A 22,982-nucleotide genomic window follows, 5' to 3' on the forward strand; every position below is an offset into this window, starting at 1 on the left:
CATTGTACTTGTGCTAGTTGAGTGATGTCTTCGTTTTTCATTCCGTACAGTACCAAGGCTCCGTCGGTCTGGGCGGCGATATTCACTCTGTATAAGTTTTTCCAGGCCTCCCAGTTGAAGTCAGACTTCTACGTGGTGGTTTGGAGATGTTAGTTTTGAGTGTGTATGAAATATTGAACCAGAGGTTCAATTCTGTCGCACTCTGTGGAATTTGAGGCTTGATAGACTAAAATTCACGGAAAAAAAAGAATAAAAAAAACCAGTAATGTCAACTTGATAAAGGTATGTTTTTATTATCAAACTGACAGGTGTAAAGTAAACTGAAGTCTCTCTACTGGCCAGGTAGATGATCCTTCTTATATACTATAACAATGGATAAAAGTTCTATTAATTAGATTAACAAATAAGTCAACTCAGATCAACTAATGTCTAATCATGCTAAAAGACAACTCCAGCAAGCTAATCATGATTTAGCTCTGTCTGGATGAATAATTAGACTCTCATCCAAAGTACCCTGATCTATCCTTTCTATAAGGATAATTAATATCGATCTAGTAGCATGTATCCGATAGGTACAGTGTCCTTAGTCTATATTAATAGTACACATCGGAGTGTATATCGCTAAGCATACATCTTTAGCATGTATCTGGATATATGGCATGTCTATAGCATATCGTATGCATGTCTGTAGCATGTCTCATATATAGTACAAGTGTTGTGCCAGAAGGGCTACAACTGTCTATAAAGATTAAGGTATTCTTGATGGGTAGATATGTCTGTGTTGTGCAACAACATGGACAAGCTATGATAAGTGAAGTGCATCTCAGCTATCTAAATACTGAGGTTCACCAGATGTGATAAGCGTTGTACAAGATAAATTGCTACTTTGGCATTCAGAACTTAGTATAAATAGAATAACTCTTGTCTTCATCAATAAATCATTAGTTTTTGTGTCTGATCTTATTCAAATAAGTCTTTTCTTGTTTTTATAATATTGAACATTTTTTATAAGCTACAAATAATAATCCTTTTATTCTTTGTGCTTAACATTTTTTAAGATCGTGTAAATCAGAATCTTCCAGATTTTAACCTACCTATCTAATTTAAACCAAAAATATGACTATGAATGATTCTACTGTATCTCCTGCAGAACAGAACAAGAGTTCAGATGTTCAAGCTGTTGGAAGCGAGCTTTCATACGGAGGAGCTGTAGAGCGACTTCGTCAGGAGGTTCATGGGTTGATCGCTGAAGTTGCGAACAGTGGGGACAAGTCGGACGAAGAGGTCGACGCTTTGAAGGCTGCCCTGTCAAAGAAGTGCTCTAACTTGGAGGCTATAGAGAAAGCTCTCTCTATGGTCACACCTAACCAGAGTCCTTCCCAAGTAACAGTGGTTAGTCAAGGTGCGGCTAATAGTTCAACTGTACCTGATGATCTTCCTTTGTTTCAATGGTTTGGACGTGTCAAAGATGAAAAAAAGGAAGTTTTTGCCAACATTGAGGAGTGTTGTCGCCGGTTTTCCGATAAGTTGAGCAGTTGCACGCTTGATCTTGACGAACACTGGTATCGTTTGCTTCCTCCTTGTCTTCCCGGCGATCTTCGCAATTGGCTTGATGAGTTTGTGAAAGCATCTGGCTCCACTGTGTCTTGGGCTACCTTGAAGGGAGCTATCATCGGTCGTTTTGGTACACCAAAAGAACAGCTCAGATTCGAAAGAATTAGGGAGTTTCTTCGTTGTACTAAAGGAAACGAAGAATCCGTTGATGGTTTCGTAGAGCGGTTTAAGACGTTGAGAAATAGAGCTGACATCAGTGATAAGGGTGTCGTAGCGATGGTGTTTTTTGACGCTTTCCCCAAGGTTACCGCTAGGTTGCTAATGGTTGCTATGAGTCAGGCACCAGAATCGTCATTTTATGACATTGATTATGTGTCCTCTCTCGTGCGCAAGATGGATATGATGGCTATTGAGACGGGTCAAGAATCTTTGGGCTCTGTTTTTGATGGAAGAAAACGCGCTGCTGACATACCTGTTTCGAACGAAGCAAAGAAGTCTCGGTACGCACCTTCTTCTAGTGGAAACGCTTTTCAAAGTAGCTCTTCGTCGAGATCCAATGGTCCCTCGTCCAACTCTCCACGTTCTAGTGCTAATCGTTTTGGCAAAACATTTGCTGAACATGTTGCTGAAGGGACTTGCTCCAAATGTAACGGTCCTCGACCAAAGGGGCAGATGCATCACTGCAACACTGCTATTCGTACTGGTGGTGGTAACACCCATCAGGGCAATGGTGGTAAAAAAGTTTTGCGTGCCATGACTAAGAAACGTGGTGGCAAACATTCGATGGATGCTGCAATCCAAGCTGCTTTTCTCTCTGCTCGTGTCGATCGTGCGTTAGCTGAGAAAGGTGCTTCTTCCCCTGCTGTCTCCTCTGCTGAACAATCGGTGGATGATGTTGTCCTTGCTCCTTCTTCTGGTGATAGTGACAATGTTGATGTTGACCAAGATGCTGTGATGAGTGAAGCTCATGGTATCTTTGAGGATACTGACCTGGTGAATCGTGCCCAGTCTATTCTTCTTGAAAAAGAGATGAGTAGCATGTCTGTGGACGACGATACGCTACAAAATATATTTGCTCAGCAATGTAAGTTCGATGCTAGATTTAGTGCTCCACCTACTATGACCACCAATGCTATTTGTGTTCCTATTGTGGTTCAAAATGTCATTTGCTTTGGCTTAGTGGATACGGGTGCTACGTTTTCGTGCGTCACTGACAAGTTCTTTCAATTCTTAGGAGGAACCTCTCTTGCTGGATTTGAGGCTAATGATGATGATGAGAGCTTTGTTCAAATGGCTCATGAAGTAACGACTGTGCCTAGAATAGGTGCGGTACGTTTGCACATTAGCTACAATAAATCAAATAAAAACCATTTGTTTGAAGTATTTCCATTCTATTCTGAGGAAAACGTACCTGTGTTGCTTGGTATGGATATTTTGTCCAAGCTTGGCATTGGTCTTACGGGCTTGGTGAGTCAACATGGCTTTCAATCAGGTCCTCGTGTACCAGACCCTATTGATGATGGTATTACTCCAAACGCACATCCTTTTGGTAGTGAGGAAGAGAGACAGCCGTTTCTACTTGCACTAAAGGGGTTATTAGAAGAGAATTCGCGCATTGATATGAAGAATACTCAGTGTAATCTGCCGGATTCGATTATTAAGCTTGATACTAAACCAGGTGCTGTCGCTTGGCGAGCTCAATATCCTTTGCCTGAAGCTTATCGTGATGCTGTTGCCAAACAAATTCAGATATGGCTTGATGAGGGTGTTGTTGAAAGATCTGCTAGTCATACACGTTTCAATCATCCATTGTTGGTTGTAAAGAAAAAGGACGCTGATGGTAATTACACAATGTCTAAGCCTAGAGTGGTGTGTGACGTTCGTAAGTTGAATGCTATCTTGGAAGTGGATGACAAACAACAGTTACCTTTGATCTCTCATATCCATCAGAGCATTGGTACAAAAATGATTCATACTTGTCTCGATATCCATGCTTGCTTTACTAGCTTTGGTTTGGATCCAGAGCAAGCTCATAAAGTGTCATTTACTTGTCCCTTCACGAATATCCAATACACCCATAAAAAGGCTGCTTATGGAATTCGCCATGTCGGATCGGTGGTTGTACGCACATTGCAAACACTGCTCTCTGATTTGAATACAAGCTCTAGTTCTACTTCGTTTCCTACTGATGGTGATCACTCGGTTTCCTGCTATGTGGATGACATCTTATGCAGTAGTAATGGGAGCCTACAAGATCACTATGCGTTGGTTGCTGAGGTAATTCGTCGTTTAACCGATGCTAATTTGGTGCTCAATCCTGAGAAAGTCGTCTTCGCTCAGCGTAGTATTTATCTCTTGGGATGGAGCGTTATTAATGGTAAATTACTGCCTGACGGTAGAAAACTTACCAACATTGCAGATTGGCCGGCTATTACCACTAGTCGTCAATTGGCATCTTTCTTGGGTTTAATGTCGTACTTTCGTGCTGCCATTCCATGTTATTCTCGTCTGACTCGAGATCTTGATAGCTTGAAACAGTACAAAGATCTAACAGATGTTTGGAATGAGTCTCATACAAAAGCGATTGCCGACTTGAAGGATGCACTTACGATGGCACTTGTGCTGTCACCTCCTGATTTTTCGATTCGATTTCACTTGGCTACTGATGCTAGTTTAACTGCTCTTGGCGCGGTTTTATATCAAGTGGTCAACGATGAAATTCGATATGTAGGTCTCGTATCTCGTAAATTGTCTGTTTCTGAGCGTAACTACAGTACTACGAAAAGGGAATTGCTAGGGATTTGCTATGCCTTGGTTAAGTTTCATCGTTTTCTGTATATGCGAGAGTTTACCTTACATACGGACCATAAGAGTCTGATCTACTTGAATACACAGGAAGTCCCCAATGCACTCATGCTTGGATGGTGGGAGACCATTTTTTCTTATACTTTCGATATTGTGCATTTGCCCGGTGTCCTTAACGTAATTCCTGATGCTTTATCTCGACTTTACGAAGATTCGGATGCTGATGCTTCAGCACGACATCTTCTGGGGGGCAGGTACTATGCTGATGGTGGTGAAAGTGTAAAAAGAAAGAAAAAGGGTTCCAAAAACAAACTCAAGGTTGTCACACCTTCGCCTCCAATGAAACGTACTTTGGTCAAGACAACTAAGGCGTTACGATCTAATTCTTTTAGCAACCATGCACGCACTGCGGTAAACGCTACTCTTATCAAAGATGGCACCACCACAGCTGTCTCGCAAAAGCAAAAGGAATTCATATTGCGTACGCTTAGGTTTGCTGACTATATCACTCCTCCTGCTAATGAAAGAGACAATATGATCATTGCTCAGCATCTGGTTGGACATTTTGGGATCAAACATGTTGAAACTGCAATTCATCATGAAGGGTTTCACTGGGTGAACATTCGGAAAGACATAGAAAGAATATTAGCTGATTGTGACGAGTGTAACAGGTACAATATCGCTAGAGAGGGATATCATCCTTTCCGTAGTGTCAATGCAGCCCAACCTTTGGATCATTGGTGCATGGATCTCGGTGATATGGGTGTTACTAGCTCTTTCGGCAGCAACTTTCTATTTGTCCTTACTGATTACTTTACGAGATTTACTGTGATAAGATGCATTCCAGACAAGAAGGCTACGACAATTGCCAGGGAAATGCTTCAAGTTTTCTCACTTTTTGGATGGCCAATCAAGTTGACTTCAGACAGAGGCCTGGAATGGATAAATGAGGTGGTCCGTGCTATGATGGACATCAGTGGGATAGACCATCGCCTGTCATTAGGGTACAATCCATTGGGTAACTCGGTTTCTGAGTCATTTATCAAAATATGTAAGTTAACGACTATCAAGTTGCTAAAAGGTAAGAGGGATCAATGGGAGCACTTCATTCCGTGGGTGAATTACTGCATCAATGTCAAGTATGCTCGGCTACATAAATCTCGTCCGTATACGCTTTTGTTTAATCGTCAACCAAATGGTCTGGCTGATTACTCAAAGGTGGACTATTCCAAACGTTTGGAGAAAGCTGATAACAGACTCATTGACAAACGATACCGTTTTGTACAAGATGTTCTTATCCCGGCTATTTCTAAGCGTATTGTGGATACACAAAATGCTGATCATGCTAACTTTGCGAAGAAACATAAGGTCATTGCCGAACCCTATCCTATTGGTAGTAAAGTTATGATTAAAAATGTTCATCGTCAAAATAAGTTAGATGAACGGTATGAAGGACCTTATTTGATTCATAGTATAACCGATAAAGGTTCCTATGTGCTGGCTGACAAGACGGGTGCACTCCTTAGTCGAGATGTGCCTACCCATCATATCAAGTACCAAGTCGCTGCGAATCCTCAGCCAATCACAATTGATGAATTCTCTGCAGAGCATTACGAAATTCAAGCTGTGATTGATCATAGAGGATCTCCTGGTAACTATGAGTATAAGGTAAAATGGAAAGGGTTCGATGATCCTAGTGAAGATACTTGGGAGCCTGTGAAAAACTTTGATTCGGCCAAACACATTGAGCTGTATTGGGCTCGAAGAGAAGGTGCAAAGGCTGCTGGTAAACGTAGGTTAGCTCCTCAAACAGTTAACTGGCGAACTACTACTACTCGCGAAATTGGTCAGAGCGGTAGATCAAACAGGTCTTAAATGGCTACTAGCATGATGGGATCAAGTCTTTTCCTTACATTTTTGTCCTATGAAAGGTTTTTACACAAGGTTTTTACTGACTGATCTCGGATGCAGTGTCATTTGGTAATTATTTATTGGAAAGTGCTTTATGTGCTATATTGTCATGATGTTTTGTAATCTGGGATTACGAAATGTCCACAAGAAGTACCTGAATCTGGGGGGGCAATGTTGTGCCAGAAGGGCTACAACTGTCTATAAAGATTAAGGTATTCTTGATGGGTAGATATGTCTGTGTTGTGCAACAACATGGACAAGCTATGATAAGTGAAGTGCATCTCAGCTATCTAAATACTGAGGTTCACCAGATGTGATAAGCGTTGTACAAGATAAATTGCTACTTTGGCATTCAGAACTTAGTATAAATAGAATAACTCTTGTCTTCATCAATAAATCATTAGTTTTTGTGTCTGATCTTATTCAAATAAGTCTTTTCTTGTTTTTATAATATTGAACATTTTTTATAAGCTACAAATAATAATCCTTTTATTCTTTGTGCTTAACAACAAGTCTGTAGTACATAAAGTATCTGTAGCTAGTATCACGGATATAAGCATGTGTCTTATAGCGTGGATCATGAAGTGCACATCTGAAGCAACAAGCTCATATTGCATTAATCTTGGTGTCTATCCAGATATGGTAAACATCCGTAGTCAATGTCGGAATATAAGTATAAGTCTATAGCGCCATCCATGTCCGTGGTGCCATCTATAGCCTATATCTTATATAGTATGAATCTTATAGTACTAGCGTATCTGAAGTCCATATCTTCTTATAGTATAAATCGATATCGTACATCATCTAATCCAGTGTACATACAGTTTATATCTAAATCTGGTAACTGGATGAACTGTCGGAATGCAGATCATAGTGGATGTATTCCACAAGGGGTACCTTATGCTTTTTGGTCGAATTTTGTTAATGTTTTTTCGATCCCAAAAAAGCTGAGCAATAGTGGCAATAAGTAGTCGCCAGATGAGAGCAATTCTTTGGTGCTATTCTAACCATCTAAACGGCCTTGAACGCAAGAAAACACAACTCAAATGCACTTATATGTTGCTGTATTAGGCGCACTCTTGACTAAAAAGGGATAATATCTGTATGACACTTGCCCGTATATGAAATTGCTATGTGTATATGGATGCAGAGCATTATACAAAAATCAAATCCACAGATAATATAAAGGGTTTCCATGTGCAAGTAGAGGGCCAACATGAAAGTATCAGTATTGTATTTTGAAAAGATGTGTGGAATACATCCACTATGATCTGCATTCCGACAGTTCATCCAGTTACCAGATTTAGATATAAACTGTATGTACACTGGATTAGATGTACGATATCGATTTATACTATGATCATGAGAAGATATGGACTTCAGATACGCTAGTACTATAAGATTCATACTATATAAGATATAGGCTATAGATGGCACCACGGACATGGATGGCACTATAGACTTATACTTGTATTCCGACATTGACTACGGATGTTTACCATATCTGGATAGGCACCAAGATCAATGCAATATGAGCTTGTTGCTTCAGATGTGCACTTTATGATTCACGCTATAAGACACATGCTTATATCCGTGATACTAGCTACAGATACTTTATGTACTACAGACTTGTACTATATATGAGACATGCTATAGACATGCATACGATATGCTATAGACATGCCATATATCCAGATACATGCTAAAGATGTATGCTTAGCGATATACACTCAGATATGTACTATTAATATAGACTAAGAAGACTGTACCTATCGGATACATGCTACTAGATCGATATTAATTATCCTTATGGAAAGGATAGATCAGGGTACTTCGGATGAGAGTCTAATTATTCATCCAGACAGAGCTAAATCATGATTAGCTTGCTGGAGTTGTCTTTTAGCATGATTAGACATTAGTTGATCTGAGTTGACTTATTTGTCAATCTAATTAATAGAACTTTTATCCATTGTTATAGTATATAAGAAGGATCATCTACCTGGCCAGTAGAGAGACTTCAGTTTACTTTACACCTGTCAGTTTGATAATAAAATATACCTTTATCAAGTTGACATTACTGTTTTTTTTATTCTTTGTTTTCCGTGAATTTTAGTCTATCAAGCCTCAAATTCCACAAGATGCATAAGGGCAATCGGTAGCCCGAACTGCCGCTACGCAGATTGGTTCTCACCAAAGCAAACAAAGTTAGGGAGCCATCCACACCATAAACACTCGTATATTTGCACTAAATTCTTGTTACGTATCTACAAGAGTACTACTATTACTGATAAAGGCTGCCAAAATCAGGAGACACCCAAGGTTTGCGATTTCCAAGCAGAGTGTCTGTAGTGCTGAGCCGGCCAATCATCCGGTTTCTCTTGCAGCCAAGTTATCAAATCAACATCCATTGCATAAATCCACCAAGATGGCGTTTGACACACATGCATTTGTAACAAAATATGATCTCTGTAAATTGACTGTTTCATCATTACCGCATTTTTCCATCATTGAAATGAATTTTTTTCTTTCAGATTTGACAAAATAATAAAGTACAACAACAACAACTACTACCAGCTACTATACAACCAATTAAATGCGAGTCTGCAACCAAAGAAGAGAGCAAAAGGCACTCAAGTAGTTGCAAGGTATATTTACTGAAAGACTGCAATTCTTGACTCATAAACGCCAATTCTGATGTGGTAGCAGTGATGAGAGCCAGCAGCTGGTATTTTAGTGTTGTCTGCTTTGTACAAGTCACCCAATGTGGGGAGTAAGGTAAGCGTGTCAAGCAAAAAAAAAAAAAAAAAAGGGCCACTCATTCCTTCTTTGAAACAATCAATTGTAAATAAAAGTGCACGCCATGAACAACGAATACAAATGGGACCCATCATTCAGTGAAGGTATAATCACAGCTGCATTTTATATACAAGCATATGCTGATCTATGCAACTAGAAATGGAGGATGAGGATCTAATTATGGAGGAAGACGACGACGAGGAAGAGGAGGAGGGAGATGAAGGAAGCAACGCTGTGTACCCAGAAGATTATTCAAAAGCCAGTGGTAGCAGCAACAGTAGTAGCAATGTCGCCTCACCACGATTCAACATGTCTGGTCCATCCGATTTTTCGCGCTTTGATTTGGGTGCAGCAGGGGCCTCTCCCTCGCATGGTTGGAACGATGGCATTGACGAAAAGGGCGAATCCGTAGCACTTTTAATGCATTTGGAAAAGACGGTTGTTCACCAGGATTTCTTCAACAGTAAGTGAGAAAATACATGGGAGGGGAGGGGTTTGCATCGTATTGATCTCTCTAAATCAACAACAGACTTTAGCGATGATTTCGACCAAGATGATTTAGCATAAATGACATGTATTGAAAGAATAAATCAAGCAGTTGTTTTTATTTACACAAGTTGGCTCTTAGTCCAGCAGATCATCAGCTTCACCCTCCATCAACCTATCACCAATGACTTGATGCACCTTTTTCCAATGCACTCTTTCTTGATTTCCAGTATCACGATCACGAATTGTCACGGTATCATCTTCCAGACTCTGATAATCAACAGTGATACACCAAGGAGTGCCAATCTCATCATGACGGTAATATCGTTTGCCAATCTTGAGCTTTTGTGATTCTACCACTGTGAACAATCCCTTGCGTCTCAGCGATTTTGCGACCTTTTGGGTGAGTGAGTTGAATTCGGGTTTACCAGTCAACGGCATGATGGCACACTTGATGGGTGCTAATCGAGGATCGAGTTTGAGCACGTTGCGAGGAGGTTTTCCTTTACCGTCTTCTACTTGATGGAATGCATCGCACAGATAGGCCAACATGGCTCGATTCAGGCCACAAGAGCTTTCCACCACATGAGGGACGTATCGAGCTGGTATTTCAGTGGGCATTAGATCCGCTTCTCCTTCACCTGACTCCTTGACAGCATCCGAGAAAACAGGCTGTGTTTCTTCCACAATCTCAAAGTTGGCGCCCGTGTTTTTGATGTGTTGTGTTAAATCGTAGTTGCCTCTATGTGCTACACCTTCTACTTCTCCCCAGCCCCAAGGGTAGAGATATTCGACGTCCGTACATCCGGTGGCATAATGAGCCATTTCATCCGATGCATGATCTCTCTGTCTAAAGTTTTCGGGATGGCACGCATGCTCCAACCACCAATTGTATCTCTCCTTGCGCCAATACTTGAAATAGTGCCTTGACTCCCAAGGAGCAACAAAGTACTCTAGCTCCAATTGCTCGAACTCAGGTGTTCTAAAGATGCCGTGTTCCAAACGAATCTCATTTCTAAACGATTTGCCGACCTGAGCAATACCAAAAGGTGGCTTTGTCTTCATGGTGCGAACGACTTGCTCAAAATTCACAAACACGCCTTGGGCAGTTTCAGGTCGAAGATAGACAGTGCTTGGTTTCAGTACCTCGTCCACAGCTTCTCTGATGACAGGCTTGGCATCATCGGGATGATCCATGGTGGTTTGAATGACACGGTCAATGGGATCAATGGGATCCAAGAAGGTCTTGAACATCAAATTGAAAGGTCTGCTGTCTGTCAAGAAGGGAGAATTGGTGTTGGGTTCGACATAGCCGTGGTAAGGTAACTCCAGTGGTGTGTGATCTGGGTCCACCATGTCAAACACAATCTTGCCATGTTGGCCTCTGGCATCTGGCTGAGAGATGCTGGTGGTGTGCAGCAAAATGCGCTTTCCTTCCACTGTGATTTTGACATGGGGTGCAAATTGCTCTTGAATTGCCTTTTTCCAAGCAAAAGCAGTGTCCTTGTCGGGTGCTGTAATGGGTATATGTCCATTTTTATCGGTTGTTAATGCAGGTGCTTTATCGGGTCTAAATCTCTCCTTTGTCAATGTACAGTCGACCAACAGATCAGTGAATTCGTCAACGTGACCAGATGCTTTGAGCACAGGATGCGGTGTCAAAATGCTGGTGTCCAAGCCAACCACATCATCACGGTAATAGACATGTCGACGCCACCATGAATTCAAAATGTTCTTTTTCAATTCAACGCCCAATGGCCCGTAATCATAGGCACCTCTTAATCCACCATAGATCTCTGCTGATTGATACAGAAACCCTCTTCGTCTACACAGATCAAGTAAAGTGCGAAACTTTTGTGCCATAATGATGAAAGAATGAAGAAAAAAAAAAAAAGAAAGGTCATCTAAACCCCCCCGGGACCAAAAAAAAAGAGAGGTTGAATATTAAGGGGTGTCAAAATGGATGGTTCCTTCCAGTCACATCAAATAGGGTCTCTTTCGCTCGCTTTCATCCTTTCATCATTCTTTCCCAGTACATAAATATAGACATTATAATCATCATGACAGACACTACTGTTGATAAGTCTCAAATCCCAAAAAACTGCAAATTGTTCGAGATGGTACAATATCAGTGTGAGGCTACGAGACATAATATTGAATGTAGTCCATTTGTGCGGCTATTCCTAAGGTAACATCTGTATGTGCCATTGACATGTCTGTACATGTATTGACCCCCCCCCCCAAACCCAATGCTTAGATGTGCTGGTTTACCTACGGTTGAAGTAACACCTGAATACGATCAATACGGTGATCCCATATCAAGGTTTGAGCACATTCCGTCATTGCATTGATCATGTCACTAAATATAACCTACACCGATAGATCCTCGCCATCAGTCAATGCCTCGCCCATAAAAGGAGATCCCATCAACTGATATCCAAGCATTTATTCATACATATACCTCTCGCACCTTACTCCTTTTTTAATTGTACAGCTTTACCATGATATATTAAAATAAAAATATCCTCTTGTTTTAATTAATCATTCATCTGTGTGCGAGATGAGCGTATATATAAAGAAGCCATTTGCAATGCTCAAAGGACTCTCTCTCTCTCTCTCTCCTTCTTCTTCAGCTCTAGATTTCTTTAAAACATGATTCGTAAAGTATCCGCTACTTCTATTCTTTTGGCATGTGCTTTGATGACAGCTCAAGCTCAAGACCCTATGGCTGTACCCACCACCAACATGGCATCCATCTTTCAAAACATGGTCAACTATTTCAACGAACATCCATTTACAGATTCAGCTGGCAGACCCTCTCAAGCTTTCCAGAGCATGCTTCGTCAAATGCAATCTACCGAGGCCGCCAATGCCAATCCTGCTACTGATTCAGCTGCTAATGTTGCTTTGCCCGTCGCTCCTCCCACTGTCGCTGATATCGGATTGCCTGCCGTCGCTGCACCAATGGCCAACAATGTCAATGCTGCGATCAAAAGCGCTCCTGCTGATATCCCTATCGCTTTAGCTGCTGGTGTACCTGCCTCGGTTGCTGCTGCTGCTGCTATTCCTGCTAATCAAAAACCTGCTCAACCAGTTGTTCCGGCAACCCCTGCTCCTCCAATGCAACCACTGGCTGCTCCTGCTACTCAAGAAAATGCTGTAGTCGTTTCTGCCGAACCTGCTCCCAATGCTGCTGAACAACCCGCTGTTGCTCCTGCCACTCCTCAAGGCCCATCTGCTGTTGCCGAGCCTGTAGTATCCACTAATCCTGTCGCCTCCAATGTAGCAGTAGCTGAACCTATTGTGCCTGTCACTACTGTAACTCCTTCTCAAACCTCTGCTGTGCCTCCAGTAGTTGTGCCCACTACTTCTGCTTCTCTTTCTGGTTCAGTTACGACAGGTACTTCCATGATGACCAGAACCAATGCCATGAGCACAGCTTCTTTGTCTGTCACTCGTTCGCTCACGAGCAGTGCCTCTGCTTCCAGATCTGCTTCCCCCACAATGACAATTCCTCCTATTTCTGCATCCAACAGCTTACAACAAGGTCATCATGTCTTGCTCTCCATGACATTGGGTTTGGTGGCTGTCATTGTTACCATGATCTCGTCATATTAATCAGGATGTTGGATTTTTGGCTCATTTTATCACTTTATTGCACTATTTACCACGTTTTAATCGTACAATCATTGTCCTTATCTTTTTTTTTTTTTTTTTTTCTAAAAATGTAGTAGTTTCTTCATATCTTTCGCATACATCAATCTTAATAAAATTTGCATTTTCATTATTCCAAGTTTAGTTCAAGACATCTGTATATGGGGGAAGATTTAATATAGCTTGTATACTGTGCAAGGAGACATAGATTGAATCAGGACACGCTCTTGGCCCACGGCAAAACGCAGAACTGGCAAATATCAATGCATTCATGCTGATGGACTTGTTGATGTGCGAAAATGCAGTCCCTTGAGATTTAAAGTATATATACTGACAATACCTCAAGTGCACGCTAAACCACCTTTTTCTTGCTTCCGTGTTTTTTTTTTTTTTTTTTTTTTTACATATTTGAATGGATGATATCAGAAAACTATTGGATAGAACAGGCCTTTTATCGCTGAAAGATACGGGACTCACCATTATATCTCTGTATGGCGTATCAGAAGCCAAACAATCATCATCCGTTGCCAATTTAGCAAACTCAATCGTAGGAGCAAATGTATTTGCAGCCAGATGCAAGGTGATATGATCTTTTTGAGAACACACATACACACGGATAAGCTAAATTTCTTTGCTCTGTAGCCCGTAGAAGAGCCTGCTATTGAGGTTTGTAATCATGCTACGCACAACGTTCTTCACCACGTTATTGATTTTGTGTTGTGGTAGTTGGCAGACGGCATCCAATTTTACCTGGATAAACACTTGAAAACAATATACCTATTTGCAGATGCCAACATGAACACGACGAGTCTATCAGCCGAGAAATCAGTGTCAACCAGCATGATGAATCATCAGGCAGCAACCACCAAAGCATTGCTCTTTATGTTGATCGTATCTCACCTTGTCATTGTAAGACCTCTCTCTCTCTCTCTCTCTCTCTCTCTAGCACCTGCCTAAAAGATATTAACATGCTATACCCATTTTTGTAGCCCATCCTGCCACCATCATTCTTACCTGCCGATTTCTTGTCAACATTGGTAGCACTAGGTCAGATAAAATCCAACATGCATACACATTTAGCACAGTATCAAGCATCCTGCTGGAAATATTGGGACATTGCAGTGCCGAATTCACTCTTTGAAAAAAAGGACAATGAAAGGATGAACCCTGCTTTGATGGGATGGTGGGGCCCAGCCAAGGGAGTGCCTATTGTGGTGTTTGTGATGGCAGATGTCAGCCTATCCAGCACGGCTCCTGCAGCAATTAAAAAGATGCAAGAGTCTCTTCAATCCAGGATGAAGAACATATTCAGAGCACTCCATTTGATACCATTGAAACCAGAAGGAAACTCATCTCATCCGCCTGTCGAAGTACGATCCCTGTTTATACTGCCATCCACCGCACAGCCTGTCATTCACATCATACCTGCTGCTGCATCACCAGCCGACAGCAAGGCAGAATTTTCATTCGATGAGCCACTCTCCTTAACATCCTACTTGTCGTCAAAAGAGGCTTCCTCAACTCATCTCGATTACAGCGATCGCCTGCTCAAGCATTTTGTCAACATGTGGATCAAAACTGCCGTCAGCAGACATCCACTGCACAACAACTTCAACAATCGAAAAACGGACACTCCCAAAGTAGCACCCTTGCCGACAGGTCTGCAGTGTATCTCTGCTATGGTACCCTTGATGTCGTTCATTTTCAATCAGCAGATAACACAAGAGGGTGTCGAGTTCAAAAAGGTGATATCAGCTCAGTTCCCCAGCACCAAGGGTATGATACAGCAGATTGAAGTGATTCTAAGGAAAAAGATCAGAGACAATATCGAGATTGAACGGGTGTTTTCAAAGAGGTTTGTGGAGAGAGGGATATGCATCCACAGCCTATGCCGTCGAGACTAAATTTTCTCTAGTCATTCTATGGATGTCATGCAAAAGTGTAACGAGGCCTATTTGCAAGACTCGCCGCCATTTTACACGGAAAAGTATCATACATGGAAGGTGAGGATACAGTGCTCACATGTAAACATCCACTGGATCTAAATTGCTGTGGTAGAAAACTACTGTGATGAGAATGTACCGTTCTCTTGCTCGTGGTCCCTGTAGGGAAGAGTACGCTGCTCGTTTAGAGCGTGAATGCGACACTATTTGGAAGGGTGGAAGACAGAGTTGTGAGCACATGAGTCTTACTGGAAGAGCGTGTCGATTAAAGATGGGCCATGAAAAGGAGGTGATGACAGCCAAGCAACTGCGAGACGAACGCGCTGTGATTGTGGATCCAGCAAAGCACAACAGCGGATACAGCTTTTTCCATGCGTGTGATTGTGGAAAGACACAGCGTGTGCGTGAAGATCCGTTTGATGTCGAGGATGCCAATATCAAGTTTTACAACAAATTCAGCTGCTGTCTGGGCGTTGCAAGAGCTGCTTTGGATATCAAGAAATCGACATTTGGAGATAAACAGGACCTTGTGCTGGATTACGACGAGATACCCACATCCTGCGATGCTGCTTTGCTTTACTTGGGGCCATCCAGCATGTACAAGAACAATGTGGGATTGGATAAAGTGGAAGGCTTTATGAACAACACCAACTTCCTTATACCTTGGTCCATGACAACCATGAATGAGCTGAAATTGCGACAACAAGATGCTGCCAATGCTGCGACAGAGAGTAACAACAATGGCCCAGCACCGTCAGCAAAAGCCATCAATGACGCCTTTTTGCGATCCAATGCGACGGCTCGAGAAACAGAATGGCCCGTGCTCGGTAAAGCAACTAGCATGCAAAAGACAAGCACGCATATCACTGCTGCTGCACCCGTTGTCGTTGCGTCGTTGGAAGCATTCCCTGCTTTGGGATCCAATCCTACGCCATCAACTACATCCACTCATATAGCAACGCCATCAAACACACCCACAGCCACAGCACCACACACACCACCTACGCGACAACTCTTTGATACCAGACGTAGAAAACATCATCGATCTCGGGATAGAATCCAAGGCTTGGTTCGTGGTTATGTCGGTGCAGAGTATGAATGTCCCCATGGACACCGATTCCTGAGTTGTGGTGAAGGCCGTGTCTGTAAGTTGGGTCATGCTGGACATCCAAAGGAGCATGGCAATTATTTCGTCCATCAGGATCTGCCACTCCATGTGGTATGTCCATGCACCTATGCCAACAATGCCAGCAGCAGCAGCACCAGTGGCGGTGGTGGTGGTGGTACTGGAAATACCAACGTCAATGGAAGCAATAGCGCTTCACATGTGAATCACAACATGGAGATCACTGCTCAATTGCAACGATTGTATATTGTCACTCCTGAAGAAGCCATCACTATCACTATTGAGCCAAAGATTAAGGTAACCTTATAAAAAAGGGCTAATCAGACGTAAACTAATATCCTGCTCTGGAAAGATTCAAATTCCAGGAACAGACAAACATGTCATTGTGAACTTGGGTATCGAGTGTCTCTCATTTGGTCCTGGCGGTCTTTACGTGTTGAGATTGCCCTTCATCTACAGTGATGCAAATGGATCACCTATACCTATGGAAACCGATGTCCAAAAGAGATTGAAGAGTGCTATTCTACAACGGGATTGTATCAAATTTCACTACAAGGAAACAGAGAAATGGATTGTGCCTTAAATCCAGAAGGATGCAGAGATGTATACAAGTAACAAACAAGGTGAAGGCATGATTACCTCAAAATGAATAAGTGGAGAGTGAGAGAGAGAGAGAGAGTGAGATAAAGCTTCATTTGTTTACGAAAGCAGCTGCTTAGATGGTATAGATGCTTAGTTGGATCACAAAAAAAATAAAAGCCTGTGTATGGAGATATCATGCGTAATGACGGTTCACATAGTACACTATTGCGGAGAAATTTATATTTATAAAACGCTTTTTCCCCCCCTCCTCAATAGACTCTTTTATCCTTTTTCCAGATATAAAAACCTACTTTCTTTGATGCCATTTCATATAGATCAGATACTCCAAGTGTTGGGAAATGCAAATCACACCGAGCCAGCAAAGGAGTGCGTGCCACTCAATGATAAATCCACCTTGATGATTAGTATATTTTTGTGTGTTGGTCTTGTTATTTCATATCTTCCTCAGGTAGTCATGATTTTTTTTTTTTTTTTTTTTGTTTGTAAATGAGCGATAGTATCATATTGAACTTGATAATAGCATTATAGAATCATTGCCAACAAGACAAGTGAAGGATTCAGTGCTTGGTTCTTGTTGCTGGGTGTTGTTTCATCTACCTCTAGCTTCCTCAACATTATTCTCTTGCAATGGGACTCGATCGTATGCTGTAAATCACTGGTAAAAGAAAAAGGGCACCAAAACCCAACACACAGCCAAATTCATGACAAAATTACATATAGTCAACAGGCGCATGCATTGAAGGGTTGATGGGTATTGTGCAAATTGGATTACAATGGGCCATGTTTAGCTTGGTGTAAGTTTGAATGAGGGGGGAAAGTCATGCAATTCATGCGTACTTACGCTACATGCAGGTTCATTTTATTTTTGCTATATTTCCCAGAAAACAAGAAACGTCAACTCCATGCTCCTACCTCTCTACATTTGGATCTACCCAACAAGATGCAGGCTCCTCTATCTGCTGAATGGAAGGTGTCTTTGGTAGTCGCCGCTACTTGTATAGGCCATTTAGCCATCTCCTTTTTCATTTCTATTTTACTCTTGATCATTGTGGGTGGACCTGAACATTGGCAAACCAATTATTGGGCTGCATTTCTGGGTATTCTTAGTATGCTTTTAGCATCACTTCAATATCTGCCACAAATTTACAAGACATGGAAGAGCAAGGTAATTTTATTGAAAGTATGGAACGAATGGCATGTCATGATGACTCCTTTGATCTGGTATAGATGGTCGGTGCTCTCAGTATACCCATGATGATGCTACAAACGCCAGGCACTGTCTTGTTTGTGTATTCATTGGTGGTTCGTCCTGGTACAAATTGGACAGCATGGCTCACCTATATGGTCACAGGCATCTTACAAGGAACACTGCTGATCATGTGTATTGCATGGCATTTCAGAAACAAGAGACTTGGTATTCGTGATATTGATACGACGACTGCTCCTATCGTTGGAGATGAACAGGACGAGCCAAATGAGAACACTCGTCTCCTGAATTAGCTTTTTAAATTATGCTTACAGCATAGTACTGAATACCAATAAAGATAGGAATGTGTGGAAATGATAAGCACACGTTAAACATGTTGTAAAAGAAAAGGATGTTGAATGCCGATCAACGCATCGTCCTCATGAAAATTTTCCATCGAGGCACACTAACCCTAAGCCAACAACATCATACACGTAAAACTCTGATCTCCAGATCTAGCGTAACATGGCAGAGCGGTAAGTATGGCCTAGAAGCAATAGCTTTTTGAGCGGGTCTCTGTAAAAAAAAAAATGAACATCTGACAGAAGTGTACGAAATGGCATGACAGCAATTCTCAATGTACTGAAGCTATCTGTCTGTCGCTCATCAAAGATATCAGCACCGAAAGAATATCGCATCTCAATTCAAGTGCTTGTCAACCAGGACACTATAGCAAACATTTAAAATAGCATAAATAATATAAACCTCAAGGATCAATTGATAAAACCACCTTATACTTTACCTGAATTTCTATACATGTCTCTTCTAAAAGCTCATTCGCTGTTATATTTACTTCCTTTCTTATTTTAAAGGACTTTATTATATAAAACCAAACATCAGCAAATTTAGTATTGCTGGCTTCTACAAATACATTAACGCAGAGTTTAGAAAGGTGTCTGGAAAGAAGTTTAAGTACGCAAGACGCCTTTTCCAAGTTTGACTATCATTACAAGCAATTTGGTAAGCTGGTATAAGAATCTGAATTATAACTGATTAGCATTGTAATAGGCCGCTGAAGGCGTTGATAAATGTCGTACTTTGTTGCTTAAACACTCTTTACCGGTCAAAATTACAAAAAGATCCTACTTTAACTTTCTACCACAAATTCTTTGTCATATTGTAAGCTGCATTTTGCATGACTTTTAGTTTTGTGTATTGACTTTATTTTTTTTTTTTCGTAAAGTATCAGCCAAGTTTATGCATCACTTGAAATCACCAAACAAGAATCAATCTATAACTTGAGAGTGCTTTAGAGATTTCTTGACACCGCAAAGATGGCTACTGCGTTTCTGAAATTCATCCCTGGAGAGACACGCCTTCAAGCCATAAACTGCGAGCTGGCACGTCGGGGTCTTTCCCTATCCCACTATTACAATACTGATGATATTCGTTTCGATAACGACTTTGATGTAGAACTTGCAATCTTGGAGTCAACAGGGCCACTTGAACTGAAAGCCATGGAACGTGAAATCACTGATCACATTAAGTATGCGTATGGACTATTCGCAATGTTGCATCGAATAGCTTATTGATATGAGTATGCAGATGCCAGCATTTTCAAGAAGCTAAAGGTCCACTTCATTCATACTGCTGATGAAAGAATCCGAGTTTGGTCGTTTGGGCTTGTCACTGATTTGTTGTGCCAGAAAGGTCACATGTGTCTATAGAGATCAAGGTATTCTTGATGGGTAGATATGTCTGTGTTGTGCAACAACATGGACAAAAAGCTATGGTAATTGAAGTGATTCTCAGCTATCTAGATGCTGAGGTTCACCTGATGTGATAAACATTGTAAAAGATAAATTGCTACTTTGGCATCCAGAATTTAGTATAAATAGGATAACTCTTGTCTTCATCAATAAATCTTTAGTTTTTGTGTCTGATCGTATTCAAATACGTCTTTTCTTGTTTTTGTGATATCAACCGTTTTTTATAAGCTACAAATTATAATCCATTTATTCTTTGCGCTTAACATGATCAAATGTACATTTTCAACAGAACTGGAAGCACAGCCTTACAATTGGATCATGTTGACTCGAAGCAAAATTTCATGGACATTACGAATACGATATGGGAAATAAAGGTATATGAATATAGAGAAGCAATTGTAGGTGGTTGTTTATTGACTGTATATATATATATATATTTGGAAAAATCTAAACCAGTATTGACCACTCTCATGAACTATTGCAAACGATCAAAAAAAATCCCATGAAAAAAACAAGAAGATTGTCCAAGAGCGCCTTGATGGCTATGATAAGATCAAAAAATTGAAACACTTGTTAGCTGAAAGTACTGAAGTCAAGTTATCGTTTCCTATCTTTGACGCAGAAGATGTCTATGTTTTCAGCTCTCCCTTGCATTCACAATCCTAACAATCCTCGCAATCCTCATGATTATCCTCAGTATTCCCACAGTTTCAACCACAATTCCTTTATAACGATTATATAAATAAATAAACGTTTTACTGTCTCCCTCTCTCTGTTAAAATCAAGCAATGCAAAGCGGTAATAATGAACACAACACATATATTTACAACAAACAAAAAAAAGAGAGAAAAAAATGTACTACAGATACCATAGAGATTCATTCAAACATCTCACTGCTTCAGATAAAGCATTAGATACCTGCTTCAAACAAGAATCGAACCTGCATCGATTGAACTGTGAATTAGTAGGCGCATTATGCAACTAAACTATAGAGCTCTAGGTTACAAAAGATTTCAAAAAACCCATATATGAAGATGCGTGCAGACGGCTTTTGTTCACACATTTCTGAAAGGAAACGCAAAGAAGGTCGAAAATAGCACATATTTTTTTATAATTGAAGCAACAAATTAAGACGGCTTAGTCCATGAGATTATGGACATTGAAGACACTATTTTTAAGCGGGGCAATATACATACTTTAAATTGAAAATCTTATTATTTTTGAACAAAGCAAGCTACAGTTGTCTAGTCTTAACAACAAAATTCGCCAGCATGTCAAGTATCTATTGATAACTTGAAACCAGCAAGTTAATATGGCCCTTTTCGTACGCTCCAATTTTAAAAACGTCTTTGCAAATTCATAGATACGAGGTATATACATGTGGAAGCTCAACGGAGCTTCAATTTCTATTGTTCTGAATGATGATCCATAGGATCCCGAAATCTATCGACCTTGAAATTGCGCGTTTCTTGATAGTAAATATCCTTTCAAACTTATATAAAACTTGTAGAGAATTTAAAGGAAAATACAATGGTATCTATATCAAGTGTTTGGTGTACATTTTTCACCTGATGTTTGTTGGGATAGCTTTTGCAATTTTTTCACTGTTTTCTAAGGATTAATCAATATCTGTCATCAAAACATTTTGTTTAGCATTACTAAATATTGTAGATCAAAACATTTCCTATCGAATGAGCTATTGCTTAAAGCTCTGGCATAATTCTATTATGAAATATTGGCAATCTTGTTCTGACCAAAAAAAGGTCACCCAATTTTTTCCTTGCTATCACAGGCAGATTTTGAAGAAAAATCCATGGTTTTGCATGATACCCTTTTTCGGCCATATCTCGACAAATACTCACCAGATTCGCGCAAGACAAAAACAATTCGATAGCTCTACGTTACATCTATCATAATGTGAGAATTTCAGGTACCATATATACGTTGTCTTTAATTAATTCGCCCAAAACCTTATATTTTGTTAGCTACAAGCAGGCACTTTCCGACAAAAGTATGAATTTATATATGAAAACTATCCCATTGTATAGAGAATAAAACAAACAGCAAAAGGTAAGCTCTAGACAAGTTCGAATTACTTAGCAAATTCCACAGTTACAACCCTTCAAAAATTAGTCATTTTTACCATTTCCGTCATTACTCATCGATATCGCTCGCAATAACCTCGAATCAAGCATTCCCTAATCAAACAAAGTATATCCCACAGCTTTTATTAAACTTGCACCCAACAGTTATATATATATAAATCCAATGACTTTTATTAGTGCCATGTGCTTGAAATTACTCAAAATCAACCAATTTTGAAAATTTCGCTTTTCTCAACAGCCATGCAAGTTGGGGTTGGAGGGTAAAAGCTGGCATAGGAACATGCTAGCCTCAAAGCTTTAGCATCATTATTTCAAAAATTGGTTTTTGATTTGGAAACTCCAAAACCAATCGTAAAGGTTTGTGTAGCTTCATGATATCATTCACTATTATCACAAACCAGAGATCATAAGTATGTAGTCTATTTTAAAGGAAACATGACTAATGATATATGGGGATAGCATCTCGGCTAAAAATCAGAATTGGAGGGCAAGAATGAAAGTGATGGCCATTCCTACATGGCTGCGCTAATTGATCTCTTGTTAAAGAACACAAATGACATGGATATTACATAGATTTATTGTGGAGACCAAGTTCGGATGAATGTTTAAAATGGTAGACCCTTATTCTTATTGTTGCTGATATACAAAACAAGGTGGAGATCACATTTTGTTCTAAATACAAACTGGTTTCAGTATCTGTTCGCACACAAATCAGGTCCCTTTTTTTTTCTATGTACACTCACACGCACACTAGCACCTTGACTATGATATATATTGAATATTGCGTATAGAAACTAAAGAAATTTATCTTTGACTCATCAGGGATGTTCTGCTGAAAGGCAACCACGTCTATAGTTCCCTTGCCAAATCATATCCAATAGATACCAGATGCCCTTTCATAACAAACCGTATCGCATTCACTTGCGTCATTTTCTGCTATGTGCATGTCTAGTTGTACAAAAAGAAGCATTGGATGTGTATCTCATCAAGCAAATAGAGCGTGAGTGCATGTTTTTGGGGGGATGGAAAGGTAAGTGATTGGAG

At 40.5% G+C, this 22,982-nt stretch overlaps 7 protein-coding genes across 7 annotated transcripts; 6 read left to right on the forward strand and 1 right to left on the reverse strand.

The window, feature by feature from the left end:
• Positions 1 to 1,116: 1,116 nt before the first annotated feature.
• ATC70_011740 (uncharacterized protein) lies at positions 1,117 to 6,234 on the forward strand (the record flags this gene model as incomplete). Its single annotated transcript, XM_064830926.1, has 1 exon — positions 1,117 to 6,234. The coding sequence occupies one exon, from the start codon at positions 1,117 to 1,119 to the stop codon at positions 6,232 to 6,234; it is 5,118 nt and encodes a 1,705-aa protein (XP_064683428.1).
• Positions 6,235 to 9,130: 2,896 nt separating this feature from the next.
• Positions 9,131 to 9,633, forward strand: ATC70_011741 (uncharacterized protein; the record flags this gene model as incomplete). The annotated part of the gene is made up of 3 exons (XM_064830927.1): positions 9,131 to 9,170; positions 9,224 to 9,529; positions 9,596 to 9,633. 3 exons carry the CDS (start codon positions 9,131 to 9,133, stop codon positions 9,631 to 9,633), a joined length of 384 nt encoding a protein of 127 aa, XP_064683429.1.
• A 57-nt stretch (positions 9,634 to 9,690) lies between these two features.
• On the reverse strand, positions 9,691 to 11,415 carry ATC70_011742 (uncharacterized protein; the record flags this gene model as incomplete). Its single annotated transcript, XM_064830928.1, has 1 exon — positions 9,691 to 11,415. The coding sequence occupies one exon, from the start codon at positions 11,413 to 11,415 to the stop codon at positions 9,691 to 9,693; it is 1,725 nt and encodes a 574-aa protein (XP_064683430.1).
• Positions 11,416 to 11,612: 197 nt separating this feature from the next.
• Positions 11,613 to 11,986, forward strand: ATC70_011743 (uncharacterized protein; the record flags this gene model as incomplete). Its single annotated transcript, XM_064830929.1, has 3 exons — positions 11,613 to 11,740; positions 11,810 to 11,875; positions 11,935 to 11,986. 3 exons carry the CDS (start codon positions 11,613 to 11,615, stop codon positions 11,984 to 11,986), a joined length of 246 nt encoding a protein of 81 aa, XP_064683431.1.
• A 218-nt stretch (positions 11,987 to 12,204) lies between these two features.
• On the forward strand, positions 12,205 to 13,170 carry ATC70_011744 (uncharacterized protein; the record flags this gene model as incomplete). The annotated part of the gene is made up of 1 exon (XM_064830930.1): positions 12,205 to 13,170. The coding sequence occupies one exon, from the start codon at positions 12,205 to 12,207 to the stop codon at positions 13,168 to 13,170; it is 966 nt and encodes a 321-aa protein (XP_064683432.1).
• Positions 13,171 to 13,618: 448 nt separating this feature from the next.
• ATC70_011745 (uncharacterized protein) lies at positions 13,619 to 16,858 on the forward strand (the record flags this gene model as incomplete). The annotated part of the gene is made up of 7 exons (XM_064830931.1): positions 13,619 to 13,786; positions 13,849 to 13,872; positions 13,933 to 14,115; positions 14,196 to 15,061; positions 15,122 to 15,209; positions 15,265 to 16,572; positions 16,628 to 16,858. 7 exons carry the CDS (start codon positions 13,619 to 13,621, stop codon positions 16,856 to 16,858), a joined length of 2,868 nt encoding a protein of 955 aa, XP_064683433.1.
• A 417-nt stretch (positions 16,859 to 17,275) lies between these two features.
• ATC70_011746 (uncharacterized protein) lies at positions 17,276 to 18,378 on the forward strand (the record flags this gene model as incomplete). The annotated part of the gene is made up of 5 exons (XM_064830932.1): positions 17,276 to 17,326; positions 17,399 to 17,536; positions 17,599 to 17,672; positions 17,731 to 18,043; positions 18,106 to 18,378. The coding sequence occupies 5 exons, from the start codon at positions 17,276 to 17,278 to the stop codon at positions 18,376 to 18,378; spliced, it is 849 nt and encodes a 282-aa protein (XP_064683434.1).
• Between the last annotated feature and the right edge of the window lie 4,604 nt (positions 18,379 to 22,982).

The sequence above is a fragment of the Mucor velutinosus genome, assembly GCF_035048745.1.
Source record: "Mucor velutinosus strain NIH1002 chromosome Unknown tig00001564, whole genome shotgun sequence".
Classification (NCBI taxonomy): domain Eukaryota; kingdom Fungi; phylum Mucoromycota; class Mucoromycetes; order Mucorales; family Mucoraceae; genus Mucor; species Mucor velutinosus.